The 14,457-nt window shown below is 32.9% G+C and overlaps 2 protein-coding genes and 1 pseudogene across 2 annotated transcripts; all 3 read right to left on the bottom strand.

Annotated features, from left to right (window-relative positions):
- Positions 1-4,905: 4,905 nt before the first annotated feature.
- Positions 4,906-5,358, bottom strand: LOC131856611 (isoeugenol synthase 1-like). Its single transcript, XM_059208458.1, has 2 exons — positions 5,196-5,358; positions 4,906-5,105 (listed from the first exon to the last, which is right to left on the bottom strand). Exons 1-2 carry the CDS (start codon positions 5,356-5,358, stop codon positions 4,906-4,908), a joined length of 363 nt encoding a protein of 120 aa, XP_059064441.1.
- LOC131028347 (isoeugenol synthase 1-like) lies at positions 5,202-5,938 on the bottom strand. The gene is made up of 2 exons (XM_059209410.1): positions 5,821-5,938; positions 5,202-5,726 (listed from the first exon to the last, which is right to left on the bottom strand). The coding sequence occupies exons 1-2, from the start codon at positions 5,869-5,871 to the stop codon at positions 5,463-5,465; spliced, it is 315 nt and encodes a 104-aa protein (XP_059065393.1). The 5' UTR covers positions 5,872-5,938; the 3' UTR covers positions 5,202-5,462.
- Positions 5,939-9,424: 3,486 nt separating this feature from the next.
- Positions 9,425-10,885, bottom strand: LOC131028437 (isoeugenol synthase 1-like; annotated as a pseudogene).
- Positions 10,886-14,457: the final 3,572 nt, after the last annotated feature.

The following is a 14,457-nucleotide window of genomic DNA, read 5'->3' as shown; positions in this document are numbered from 1 at the left end:
ATCGTTTAACTAAGAAAAAATTGACCCTTACAATTTAATAAATTATTAGAGGTTAGAAACACTATGAATTCTTATAACACTCACACATTAACTAATGTAGGTGAGTAGGTTAAAGATAGAAGAGATATTCAAAATTATAATTAAGCACCAACAATTTTAGAAAAAAAATAGTTATGTCAATAATTAGGTTCTTAATTAACTTAACAAAAAAAAAATGAATATAATAAAAAACCACTACATATAAAAAATTATAATAAATATATTATATTTAATAATTTAACACTAATCTCAATTTTAGATTGGCAAGAGGGTAGCACCTGTACCTAATGGACCATCCCTTCGTGCCTTTAGCGGTCGGTGTTTTGGTTTTAGTTTTTAGTTTCTATCTCCAGTCTTTGTCTATTTGTTGGGTGTGATTAGGTGGTCCCTCACTAGTTTTGATATTTTTTTGGCCTTCGAGAAGATGCACATTCCTCATGCACCCTAAGTGTTGCTATTTAAGGATATGTAAATGTTCTAGCCTTTTCCATTTTTTATTATTTAAAACACTAATCCCAAATATTTAATTATATTATTAATACATATTATTTTATTACACTTACTATTAATGATTTTAAGACTCTTACATAAAATCTTGGCTCATCCTAAAGTCTCTACAACATTATTGCTTTATTGATGTACTTTATAGACTATATATATAGTAGTTGCAATTAGAGGTATGTGTGGGCTGTAATATTGACTCTCGTTAATAAAATGCAAACTTAATATGAAAGCTTTGAAAAACATCATCTGAATTCCATTTGTTTGATATTTTAAATAACACTCTATTGTCCATCTTCGAACAGAAAAATAATTTCTAAATTAGAATTCACACAAATTTCTTATTACAAACGAGAGTAAAAGATACCTAATAAATATAGAGAAAGTAAATGCTGGCAATGAAAAAAAAGCATCTCCAAAGGAACAGACAAAGGAACAAGCAAATGGGAAATAATGTCATAATTTGAAATAATTGACGAATCTATCATATTCATATACAGAAACATACAGAGAAAGCACAAGACAAATGTACTGTGTTCACATGAATATAAATACCGTCTACACAGCATGCACAAAAAGTTGAAAGCATAAGACAAATGTAAACAGATTAGAAACTTACTCTCTGAGAGATTGATCACGTCAGATTCTGATAAGAAAACTTTCTTAAAAGTGGTCCCTATTTTCTTCGCCCACAGGGATACAAGCTCACTCTGACTAATTTTGTTTCCACAGGGATACAAGATCACAATGTAAAGAAATGACTTAACTTTTTCCCTTTTATCACCATTAACCCTAATTTTCCACTGTCATAAACGCTACCGAACAATCTGACTGGATCACATAATCTACATATAGGTTCTACTAAACACTTGAAATTGTCTGAGTATCCATTCACAATCAAAATTCCCTGACTACAAATCTAATCCAATGTGTTTGCATGATCTTAAATGATTTGCCTACCCCTAAGGCATAATGCCTTAGTTACCGAATGCAGTTCCTGCTTCGGGTGTAGGACCTGATGGCTCTAGTAGTTGATCTATCGGTGGAGTATCTAACTTCCTAAACCATCTTCTCTCATGTTTCTTTCAAATATCTTCAAACTTTTCCTTTCCCTTCTCATATGCATTTCCATCAGCCACTGGTGGATTCTTACTTCTGCAATATTTAGCAATATGTCCAATCTTGTTTGCTACCATTATAGTAAAAGCTGCAATGTCATCCTCTAAATTCAACACTAGCATGAATATATATACTATGCACAAATATAAGATGAAATGACAGTTATGCAGATAATCTAAAATAATTGACCTCGCATGCATATTTATATATACCCCACATATCAAACAGGAAAACATGAAACGATAGTAATAAAGATAATTTACAAAACTTAGAAATCTAACATTTACAGATCAATGTTTTGTGAATGTTCCAGTTGGAAGCTTCTACTATATTTACCATTAGAATGAATAATATCTAGTACTAGTCAAGGTTTTGTATCTTTTTATTTTTGAGTAAGATATATATAAAGGGAACATAATCATATTTAGGTTTTAGGTGTCATTTTAGAAATTTATCATAATCTGGTCATATTCATTTCAATTATTTTTTAGTTATTTAAGAATTTAATGTTTGTGTCATTTTAGTTGTTCATATTACATCACGTATTATCTTTGTAAGTATTGCATGTCATTGGATATTTCATATTCAATCAATTATTTCATTTATCCTTATAATACAAGTTATTATTATAAGTGTCTCTTGTAGAGTCTTCTGATATTTTAAAGATTTTAGGGTTATTGAGGAGTCAATTATCATCTCTTACAGAGAATTAGACTTGTGGATTACTTCCTAGATCTGAGTACCGTTATATGGCTTGAAGAATTTGCCAGGTGAATATTAGGGTTTCATTGATCTCATAATTGAATGCACGGTGTGAAACAAAGTTAATTTTACCTTTTGTATTATCAAATTTCATTATGTTTTCTTTGAACTACAAGGCTTTCAAGTATAGTTTCAGTTGCCAAATTCAGGAGGTAGCTACTTTTTTGGGCAATTTTGGTCAATTTTGACTTTGCCATGGTGTTCAAAAGAAAATTGTGATGGTTGGTTGCCGGGTTATCTTTTGCATTGACAAATAGCATCATCGTATGGCCAACCTAGGGGCCAGCCCCTATATGTAAACTTTCTTTTGCATATTTTATTTTTTTGTACCATTTTTTGTTTGTTGAAGATAGAGCTGCTTTTTTGGCTCCCAAACTCATAATTTTTTGTCACAATATCTATTTTTCATAATTCTTGTGGCACTAGAAAGGTATTGGGGAGCTCTTCGAAACCATTTATGCATACTTTTTAGCATTGACCCAAGTAAATTTATGTCAGTTCTTGTTCGATAGGTAATTAGAAGCATTGTTGGGACATTCTATCATTTTTAATGGTGTCATATTTAATATTGTACTTCATTTTAGTTTGAGATCATTTTTTAATTAACTATTATTTCATTAGATTTTAGAGTTGTGTAAATTGAGAATTTTCTAGTTGTTTCCTTTTAGTAGGAATTATTTTATTTTCTTATTATGATTCCTAAGATACTACATGATTGAGAATTTTTTAGTGTTTTCTCACAAATGTATCTTGTCCTTTATTTCTTATATTGATGGTTCCCAAGTTTATTGCATATGTATCTCTACTACTTCTTTGCAACAAGTTATTTCATTATGGGGGGTTGTATGGTTTCTATTCTTATCATTCTTATGAAGGGAGATTAATTGGAATTTTGATGGATCTATATATGATGGATGTAGTCTACTAGGGGTATCATTGAGTTATCCAAGCCATCCTTAATTATATCCATTCTCTCTTTTAGGGCAGTAATTTTTTCCAAGTGGTTTTCTCCTTTTTTCATTTATGAGAGATCATTTGTACATGGGTACCTAACATGCTGTAATACCTAGAAACCATTCTTAAACCTTGCATCATTTTCATAATAATTTCATCTCCCTATGTTGCAATTAAGGGGTGTCAATGTAAATAATATGAAGTACCTAGTCAAGGTATTGTATCTTTCTATATAATAGTGAGGGACATATTTATATGTTAAGTTAGCTTAAACTATATGTGTCATTCTAGAAGGTAGTTATAATGGGGCTTTGCTCACTTCAATTACTTTTAGAACTACCCTGACATTTAATATTTGGATTTCCATATACCAAGCCTCCATTTTAATGGAATGGATTTCCCTTAAGTGTGAAAATATGTGGATGATCTTAACTTTTAGTTATTTATTCTAACAACATAAGGTTAGCATTCATATAAGAAGGATCACAATCCATTCCTGGATAGACTTTTTAAATTGAAAATGTAGACATAAGATGAAAGGAAGGAACGTTGGGTTGAGATTTATTTGCATCAATGTTATTCGTTGTCTATTTGAAAGTTCTAAAGAAGCAACTAGATTCTTCATCAGTGGATGTTTGTCAAATTATGATATATAATGTTTTGAGAGAAAGTGGAAGAGTATTATCTAATATCACATGGATGGATAAATATGCTCACACATGTGTTAATGTGGAGGTAGCATTTGAGAAGAGAATGGTCACACATTTGTGAGCATAAGGGGAGGTATCAGTCAAGATTAATGAACAAGGTTGAGGTTACAAATCCTCTAAGATAATCTTATCATATTAGTGTGTGAGTAAAGAGTGGGATGGGGAATAGGTGTAAGAAGTTGAGTGGTTATGAATTTGATCTAAGACTTACAATTGAAAGGTTGAGATTAAAAAGGCAAAGAAATTTATTTACAATTGATGATGTTGAATTAATTATTAGAAGTAATGTTGAAAGGACTCTAATTACCCTAATACATTCATTCATTAGTTTGAGGACATAAGAACTAAAATCAGTTGATTATGGTTATTTAACTAAATCACTTTAGAAAAGAAAAAAATATTCATTAAAAAATATGAAGATTACTAGATAAAGAATAATTTATTTAACTAATTTTAAAAAATTAATATAAAAGAATTGAAAGTGAATTTGCGATGTGTAAAAAAAGTATGCATTAGTCGAACATTATTAGTTTGCTCAACATATCATCCTTGCTAAAGAAACCTTTTCGCTAAGAACATTATCTCGAAAGTCGAGTAAAGATTATACTATTAATCAAATAAAAGACACTTGACCATTGAAGATTGGTCTAGACAATATAAATACTACTTGTTGGCATGAAAGCGACATGAATACTATACTTTTCCTCTAAGGTCGCCAAAACAATAGTGGGCCAATGGCTTCCTGTAAGATCTCTTGGCTCCACATAACAGGTACAAAACTATGTGAAAACAGTTACATTCCTCCCAAGTAATTATACATTCAGGCAAAGGAAGTAAGTTTTGTGTGGCAGGGAGCACTGATTGATGCGTCAAGGAATGCTTCTATGGGGGTGTATTTATAGTCTGGGTAGAGCCTCGAAGCCTCCAGCTCTTCTTCTCCTAATTCGAAGTTCGCCTGGTCGCCTTTCACAAATATATTGTGCAAAACACAAACCGGAATGTTATCCGGATGAGGCAGAGCTGCATACAAGTATTTTACATTTTAGCACTAATAAAGATCTAGCATGGTAAAAAAAAGAAGTTCAGATGGTAAACAGATTGGAAACTTACTCTCTGAGAGATTGATCATGTCAGATTCTGACATAAAAACTCTCTTAAAAGTGGTCCCTGTTTTCTTCTCCCACAGGGATACAAGCTCACTCTGGCTAATTATGTTCCCTGGTGGCCTGTAAATCACAAGCTTGTTTAATGTTCTTGTGTCGTTTGCTACCATTATAGTAAAAGCTGCAACGTCGTCCTCTAAATTCAAAACCGCTGCACAACACTCAAATGTCGCATCAGTTCTGTTATTCTTCTGATTTCCTTTCACATGTGATATTATTTGAAACTTAATTTACACAATATACCTTTTATGAGTCCATCGCCATAAATGACAATTTCCTCCGGTTGTGGACTACGCCGAGGATGAACAAAATAATCGACAAAATATGCCCCAAAGGAGTTAGCAGAAATGAAGGAATAAGGAATCCCTGCTTGTTCAATAGCCCTGCGGATTACCTTTTTATCATCACATACCTTCTGAAAGGGAGGCAAAGCTTTCACCCTCTCTACATCGTTGCCAAACTCTGATCGGAGAAATCTCTAATTCCAGAACAAGAAATAATTCAGTAAGATATATGCCAGACACATCAAATTTAAATCCAGAAATTACATGCATTGTAAAACAGCTTCATACCTTGATATTCCCAACTTCTTGGATGGCTCTTATGATCTTTAGCTGATCCATATGTTGAGGAATTGCAACCGAGGATATGACTATATCTACTTGTTTAAATGCATTAATCAGGCTTTTGTGATCATCCAGAGATCCCTTTATATAAAATCCATGAAAATCAGTTAGAAGTTTCTACCACCCACTAAGTGCAATTAAAATTTTTCAGCTACAAAATCAATCTTACTCGAAGCATACGAATACCCATATCTGTCAACTCTTGAAGTTTGCCGGCTCTGCATGAATTGGGAGCTAGAGATTCGGGCCTTACAAGAACATAGGTAGGGTAATTAAGTGAAATACTGGATTTTGCCATGTATTTAGCAAGATATCCTGTGCCTCCTATGATCAATATCCTGTTCTTTCGCCCCTCCCATCTCTCAGCTGTGGACAACATCTTGCAGATTTCAGTTCAGAGTTTATCCCCAGTGAAAGGAAAATAGCATAACTTTCAAACGGTAGGGAGTTACTCCTAAAATTTGAAACATGCATCAACAGCAGGGAAATAAATCCACACAATTATTTACATCTCATGACGAAGCCTAAAAATGAGATATTTTAATCATTTGCGAACAACAAATACCAAAAATTCAAAGTTTAAATTATGACAAAGTATGAACTGGGTTCAAGTGAAAGTTGGACATGTGATACAAAATGATGTTTAGATCCTGACTGTCAAGTGGTTTCCCTCAATTTGTGATAATTTTGAAAATTATATCATTTTCGTATTCATATTCTGACTAGTAAAGACCTTGGATTGCCTGCTCACTGTTTATGCAAAAATAGCTATTGGATCTTTACTTGATATTGAGACCAATTTGAAGTTCAAATTTTATGTAGGCCAAACATGAGAGCAACAAGTCTCTACAACATTATTGCTTTATTGATGTACTTTTTATGACTATATATATATAGTGGTTGCCATTAGAGGTATGCGTGGGCTGTAATATTGACTCTCGTTAATAAAATACAAACTTAATACGAAAGCTTTAAAAAACATCATCCGAATTCCTTTTGTTTGAAATTTTAAATAACACTCTATTCTCCATCTCCGGACAGAAAATAATTTCTAAATTAGATTTCACACAAATTTCTTAAAAAAGGAAAGCCAAACACAAAAAAAAATTAGAGTAAAAGATACCTAATAAATATAGAGAAAGTAAATGCTGGCAATGAAAAAAAAGCACCTCCAAAGGAACAGAAAAATGGGAAATAACATCAAGGTCGCTTGTTTGAAGTGTACACACAAATAATATAAATACCGTCTACAAAGCATACAGAAAAAGTTGACAGCATAAGACAAATGTACACAAACATAAGTTAAAATAACAGTTATGCAGATAATTTTACCTTTTGTATCATCAAATTTTATTATGTTTTCTTTGATCTACAAGCCTTTCAAGTATAGTTTCTGTTGTCAAATTTAGGAGGTAGCTATTTTTTTGGGCAATTTCTGTCAATTTTGACTTTGCCATGGTGTTCAAAAGAAAACTATTGTGGTTGGTTGTCAGGTTATCTTTTGCATTGACAAATAGCATCATCGTATGGCCAACCTAGGGGCCAGCCCCTATATGTAAACTTTTTTTTTTGCATATTTTATTACTTTGTACTATTTTTTGTCTGTTGAAGATAGAATTGTTTTTTGGCTCTCGAGCTCATAATTTTTTGTCGCAATATCTATTTTTCATAATTCTTGTGGCACTAGAAAGGTATTGGGGAGCTCTTGGAAGCCATTTATGCATATATTTTAGTTTCAACCCAAGTAAATATATGTCAGTTCTTGTTCAATAGGTAATTAGAAGCATTGTCTATCATTTTTAATGGTGTCATATTTAATATTGAACTTCATTTTAGTTTGAGATCATTTTTTAGGTAACTATTGTTTCATTAAATTTTAGAGTTGTGTAAATTGAGAATTTTCTAGTTGTTTCCATTTAGTAGGAATTATTCTATATTATTATTATGATTCCTAAGATACTACATGATTGAGAATTTTTTAGTGTTTTTTTCACAAATGTATCTTGTCCTTTATTTCTTATATTGATGGTTCCCAGGTTTATTGCATAATGTATCTCTACTGCTTCTTTGCAACAAGTTATTTCATTATGGGGGGCTGTATGGTTTCTATTGTTATCCTTCTTATGAAGGGAGATTAATTGGAATTTTGATGGATCTATATATGATGGATGTAGTCCTCTAGGGGTATCATTGAGTTATCCAAGCCATCCTTAATTATATCTATTCTCTCTTTTAGGGCAGTAATTTTTTATAAGTGGTTTTCTCCTTTTTTTCATTTATGAGAGATCATTTGTACATGGGTACCTAACATGCTGCAATACCTAGGACCATTCTTAAACCTTGCATCATTTTCATAATAATTTCATCTCCCTATGTTGCAATTAAGGGGTGTCAATGTGAATAATATGAAGTACCTAGTCAAGGTATTGTATCTTACTATATAATAGTGAGGGACATATTTACATGTTAAGCTAGCTTAAGTTATATGTGTCATTCTAGAAGCTATTTATAATGGGGCTATGCTCACCTCATTTACTTTTAGAACTACCCTAACATTTAATATTTAGATTTCCATACACCAAGCCTCCATTTTAATGGAATGGATTTCCTTTAAGTGTGAAAATATGTGGATGATACTAACTTTTAGTTATTTATTCTAACAACATAAGGGTAGCATGCAGGTAATTTCATAGAAGAAGGGTCACAATCCATTCCTGAATAGATTTTCTAAATTGAAAATGTAGACATAAGATGAAAGGAAGGAACGTTGGGTTGAGATTTATTTGCATCAATATTATTCGTAGTCTATTTGAAAGTTCTAAATAAACAAGTATATTCTTCATCAGTAGATGTTTGTCAAATTATGATATACAATGTTTTGAGACAAAGTGGAAGAGTATTAGAATATCATGTGGACGGATAAATATGCTCACACGTGTGTTAATGTGGAGGTAGCATTTGAGAAGAGAATGGTCACTCATTTGTGAGCATGAGTGGAGGTATCAGTCAAGATTAATGAACAAGGTTGAGGTTACAAATCCTCTAAGATAACCTTATCATATTAGTGTGTGAGTAAAGAGTGAGATGGGGAACACGTGTAAGAAGTTGAGTGGTTATGATTTTCATCTAAGACTTACAATTGAAGGGTTGAATTAATTGTTAGAAGTAATTATGAAAGGACTCTAATTAGCCTAATACATTCATTCATTAGTTTAAGAAAATAAAATTAATTGATTATGGTTATTTAACTAAATCACTTTAAAAAGAAAAAAGTATTCATAAAAAAAATGAAGATTACTAAATAAATAATAATTTATTTAATTAATTTTAAAAAAAAAATTATACAAGAATTGAAAGTGAATTTGCGAAGTGTAAAAAATGTATGCATCGGTCTAACATTAATAGTTTGCTCACCATATCATCCTTGCTAAAGAAACCTTTTCCTTAAGAACATTATCTCGAAAGTCAATATAAAATTCTACTATTCACCAAATAAAAGACACTTGACTATTAAGATTGGTCTAGACAATAGAAATAGTACTTTTCCTCTAAGGTCGCCAAAACAATAGCGGGCCTATGGCTTCTTGTAAGATCTCTTGGCTCCACATAACAGGTACAAAATTATGTGAAAACAGTTACACAACTCCCAAGTAATTATACATTCAGGCAAAGGAAGTAAGTTTTGTGTGGCGGGGAGCACTGATTGATGCGTCAAGGAATGCTTCTATGGGAGTGTATTTATAGTCTGGGTAGAGCCTCGAAGCCTCCACCTCTTCTTCTCCTAATTCGAAGTTCGTCTGGTCGCCTTTCACAAATATATTGTGCAAAACACAAACCGGAATGTTATCCGGATGAGGCAGAGCTACATACAAGTATTTTACATTTTAGCACTAATAAAGATTTAGCATTTGTAAAAAAAAAAAGTTCAGATGGTAAACAGATTGGAAACTTACTCTCTGAGAGATTGATCATGTCAGATTCTTTCAAGAAAACTCTCTTAAAAGTGGTCCCTGTTTTCTTCTCCCACAGGGATACAAGCTCACTCTGGCTAATTATGTTCCCTGGTGGCCTGTAAATCACAAGCTTGTTTAATGTTCTTGGGTCGTTTGCTACCATTATAGTAAAAGCTGCAACGTCGTCCTCTAAATTCAAAACCGCTGCACAACACTCAAATAGCGCATCACTTCTGTTATTCTTCTGATTTCCTTTCACATGTCATACTATTTGAAAACTAATTTACACAATATACCTTTTGTGAGTACATCGCCATAAATGACAACTTCCTCCGGTTGTGGATTACGCCGAGGATGAATAAAATAATCGACAAAATATACAGCAAAAGAGTTGGCAGAAATGAAAGAATAAGGAATCCCTGCTTGTTCAATAGACCTGCGGATTACCTTTTAATCATCACATACCCTCTGAAAGGGAGGCAAAGCTTCCACCCTGTCTACATCGTTGCCAAACTCTGATGGGAGAAACCTCTAATTCCACAACAAGAAATAATTCAGTAAGATATATGCCAGACACATCAAATTTAAAGCCAGAAATTACAACTTCATACCTTGATATTCCCAACTTCTTGGATGTCTCTTATGATCTTTAGCTGATCCATATGTTGAGGAATTGCAACCGAGGATATGACTATATCTACTTGTTTAAATGCATTAATCAGGCTTTTGTGATCATCCAGAGATCCCTGTAAATAAAACCCATGAAAATCAGTTAGAAATTTCTACCACCCACTAAGTGCAACTAAAATTTTTCAGCTACAAAATCTTTCTTACTTGAAGAATACGAATACCCATATCTGTCAACTCTTGAAGTTTGCCGGGTCTGGATGAATTGGGAGCTAGAGATTCGGGCCTTACAAGAACATAGGTAGGGTAATCAAGTGAAATACTGGCTTTTGCCATGTATTTAGCAAGGTATCCTGTGCCTCCTATGATCAATATCCTGTTCCTTACCCCCTCCCATCTCTCAGCTGTGGACAACATCTTGCAGATTTCAGTTCAGAGTTTATCCCCAGTTAAAGAAATAGAAGGATATACTTTTAAGCTATCATCAGAAGAGATATTGGGGTATTTATAGGACAGATTTTATTCATGCTAGACTCATTCAGGACCAACCAAATTGGAATGAAAATTTTATAAATTAATATTGTGGTGTTAAAGGTTAACCGGAGTCAAAGATTCCTTGAATTCCATCGTGCGATTTTTCCGGCTAGTAGTCAGGGTATTAGAAGCGAAAACTTAAGCGGTCGCTTTCTTGATATTATTTGATACATAGCAGTTGAACCGTATGAACGGGGTGAAGTGTACTCGAATCTTCAACGAAGTCTTCTAACAATAACTGTATACGACAGGAATTTTCGACATCTTTATTGGAGTGTTCATTTGTGTTCTAGACACGTGTTCATCATTACGACATAATTGATCTTATTTATTACCTATTTATTGATTAATTGAAAATCAAAAATAGAATTTGTTTTTTAATTTTCAATTCATCAATAAATACTAAAAGAAGTACAGAACGAATAATAATAAGTAAAATATGCTAAACAAATAATTGTAAAATAATATAATTAAAATATACTAAAAAAATAAGTCTAAAATGCTAATGCCATATATACTTAATAATACATTTTTAAGAGGTTACGGAAATATTTAATAGCTAGCTCAAGTTCTATATTATGACCAATAATTAGTCCATAAATATTTGAAAATATGAGAAAAGTTTTTATTTATGAATATTTAAAATAAAAATTATTTTTTTAATCATTCTTAAAACTAGAAATATTTATATTAATTTTAGGTAAAAGGCCATAAGCTTATATTTGTATTAATATGAAAATATATGAAAAGAAAATTATAGTAAGAGTTTGGGAGAAAATGTTCTCATCTATAGCTCAAAACTGATAACCTGAATGATAAATTTTCATTAGACATGATTATGATGAGTGGTTACTCTGACTACTTAGATACCCTTTAAGGATTTAAAAAAATTACAAAACTTGAAAACAGGGTTTATCTCACCTTACATATGAATATTATAACAAGTCTCTATATATAGAAAATGGGGAGAATGATGAAAACTTCTAGGTAAATAGTAACTACACAATGACCAGAAGACCCAAAAGAAAAACAAAATCTTTTATAAAAATTGGAGAGACAACATTTCTTTGATAACTAGAAAAATAAAACTAGAAGAGTACATTTCTCTGATGACTAGTCCACAACATCCATGACCACTACAAGTTGGAGCCCTGTGCTTTTTCCTCCGAATCTGCCTCAAACATAGCCTCGAGACTGAAGGCATGACCATTTCTACAGGTGGCACTCTAATCATATTTTATCCCTATCCATGAATGTCTTTATCCACTGGCACCTCAACATCACCTTGTCGAGGATCAACCTCTTCCTAAACAGGAACAATGCAATGAACAACTTGCACAATGTTAGGTCCTCCTAGACGGTTGTCAATAAAGCCCTGCAATTGAACAATATTCCTACTAATCCCATCTTGCTCATAAAAGGCCCTGCAATTGGGTTGGTGATTGAATTGAAGGATGGAGCTAATGTGGCAACAAATTTGGGTGGAGGATGTACTATTGGCTGACAAAACTTAGGAGTGCACCCTACTAGAAATGAGAATTAAATCATATTGCAACTCTCTACACAAGGGAAACAATAAATATTTCAAGTGTTAATACTACAAAATGACTTGAAGGGTTGCTTGTTCTTCATGAGTGAAGACAAATGATGAGTACACAATCAGTGAAAAAATTGATCCCTACCTATTCACATTAAATAGAATATTGGTGAAATTTTTAGTATGTATGGAAAGATAGTACTAAAATCTTGCTAGATTATGGGTAGAAAAACATTTTGTCCTTGCTTTGCAAACACTTGCCACGTGTTGTCGATTATCCTTGTCAATGCCTTGTGATGTATGGGTCCCAAGAGAAAGGGGCCTTTATCATATTTAAATGTCCATTGACACCTAGGCTTGACATAATATATCTGTTTTGGATATAGTCATAAATTTGGTGGGACCAACTTAATTGTATTTGAGATTAATTGTTACAGACATGTCCCTTTGGTCATGTCATAAGCCCCCTTAAAAGATAGGTTATTTTATAGACATCCCTTTGGTCTTGTAATAAGCCCCCTTAAAAGATAGTTGATTTTTTAATGCTTTGCAAACCATGTTTACATTACAAGCACCTAATGACGTGCTTGCAATGGGATGGCAATATATTTTTAATGGGGGCTATCCACATTCATTTGATAGTCACCTGCATTTAAAAAGTTTAAAATTTTTCCTTTGACTTTCTGTAGAATTTCCTTCATGTTTGGGAATCTAGTTACATTTGCTTCTGATAAGACTTGTTATGAGTTCATGGGTTGAATACAGTCTTCATTAGTCAACTAGTCAACTAACCTATTCCCTTCTCTGTATTTGTGAACAACCTCATAAGAGTCAAATAGCTCAAGTTTGTCCAAAGCCTTTTGAAGTATATGGGAAAACTTCTAGTTGGTTTCTTTCCTCATCTTACATGCATTAATGATATTAGGGAATCACTTTCAATGATGGGTATCTTAATGCCTAATTCTTTAGATAGCCTGATACCTCTTAGGAGTGTCAATGCTTCTGCAAAATCGTTTCTTCTAGGGGGGACTCATTGTGATTGCTTTCCTAATGCATCCTTCATGATCTATAACTACATAGCCACATCTTGATTGTCTTGGATTACCACATGATGCTTCATCAAAAATTAGCTTGAATGAGTCAGTAGAAGGAAAGATCCAAGAGATTCCAGATTGATCCATCTTTTGAGCTCTATGACCCAAAGAGCATATCTATAGAAGAGTTTAAGATCTTCCCAACACTTGACTACCCAGGCATCCTAGTCGAAAAATGGAGAATCTATAATCTTACCATTTGGTGTGCCTAGTTTTACTTAGAAAAAGCATTTAAAATTCTATGTATTTAGTATTTTTTAGAAATAATGAAAGGACTAAACAAATAGGCAACATCTTTCTCTACTACATTTGACTTCTAGTCATTGATCTTTAATGTCAATTAGGGTTATCTAATTTTTATTATGTTCATATGGATAGATGAGAGAGTATGACATGGTCCAAATGTGGTAGGTGGGGTGGGGTCCTATTTTTACACTCGAGTAAATGTACAGAGTTGGGTCCCAATCCCGTGGATGTTTGCGGGTTGGGAAATGAGCCCGCTAGAAACAGGTGCCCGATTTTTTAATCGGGCACCCGAGCCATCAAAAAACGGGCATTCGTTTAGCAACGGGTGCCCGAAGCTAAACAGATGCCCGTTTATTTCAAATCGGGCACCCGATTTGAAAAAAACTGGCATCCATTTTTGAAATGTATTTATTTATTTTTTTAACCATTTTCCCATCATTTTTACTATTTGAAAAACGGCTAGGCATTTCTGAGGAGCACGGGTACCCCTTTTTTTCACCTCAGCTGACCCCCTAGACCATTTTTACCTCCTTCCAGGTATTTAGCTTTATTTTTTATATTCTATTTTATTTATTTTTATTGTTTTTCATAA

The sequence above is a fragment of the Cryptomeria japonica genome, chromosome 7 (assembly GCF_030272615.1).
Source record: "Cryptomeria japonica chromosome 7, Sugi_1.0, whole genome shotgun sequence".
Classification (NCBI taxonomy): Eukaryota; Viridiplantae; Streptophyta; class Pinopsida; order Cupressales; family Cupressaceae; genus Cryptomeria; species Cryptomeria japonica.
The sequence above is the reverse complement of the archived record's forward strand: the minus strand, read 5'-3'. Positions and strand labels throughout refer to the sequence as shown.

What these genes read in the sequence shown, in the direction of transcription:
- LOC131028347 (XM_059209410.1), bottom strand. Translation starts at nt 5,871, where the DNA reads ATGGATCAGCTAAAGATCATAAGAGCCATCCAAGAAGTTGGGAATATC. An exon ending in AAGAAGTTGGGAATATCAAG is followed by an intron (nt 5,727 to 5,820) that starts GTATGAAGCTGT and finishes TTCTGGAATTAG; the next exon opens with AGATTTCTCCGATCAGAGTT.
- LOC131856611 (XM_059208458.1), bottom strand. Translation starts at nt 5,358, where the DNA reads ATGGTAGCAAACGACACAAGAACATTAAACAAGCTTGTGATTTACAGG. An exon ending in CATGATCAATCTCTCAGAGA is followed by an intron (nt 5,106 to 5,195) that starts GTAAGTTTCCAA and finishes ACTTGTATGCAG; the next exon opens with CTCTGCCTCATCCGGATAAC.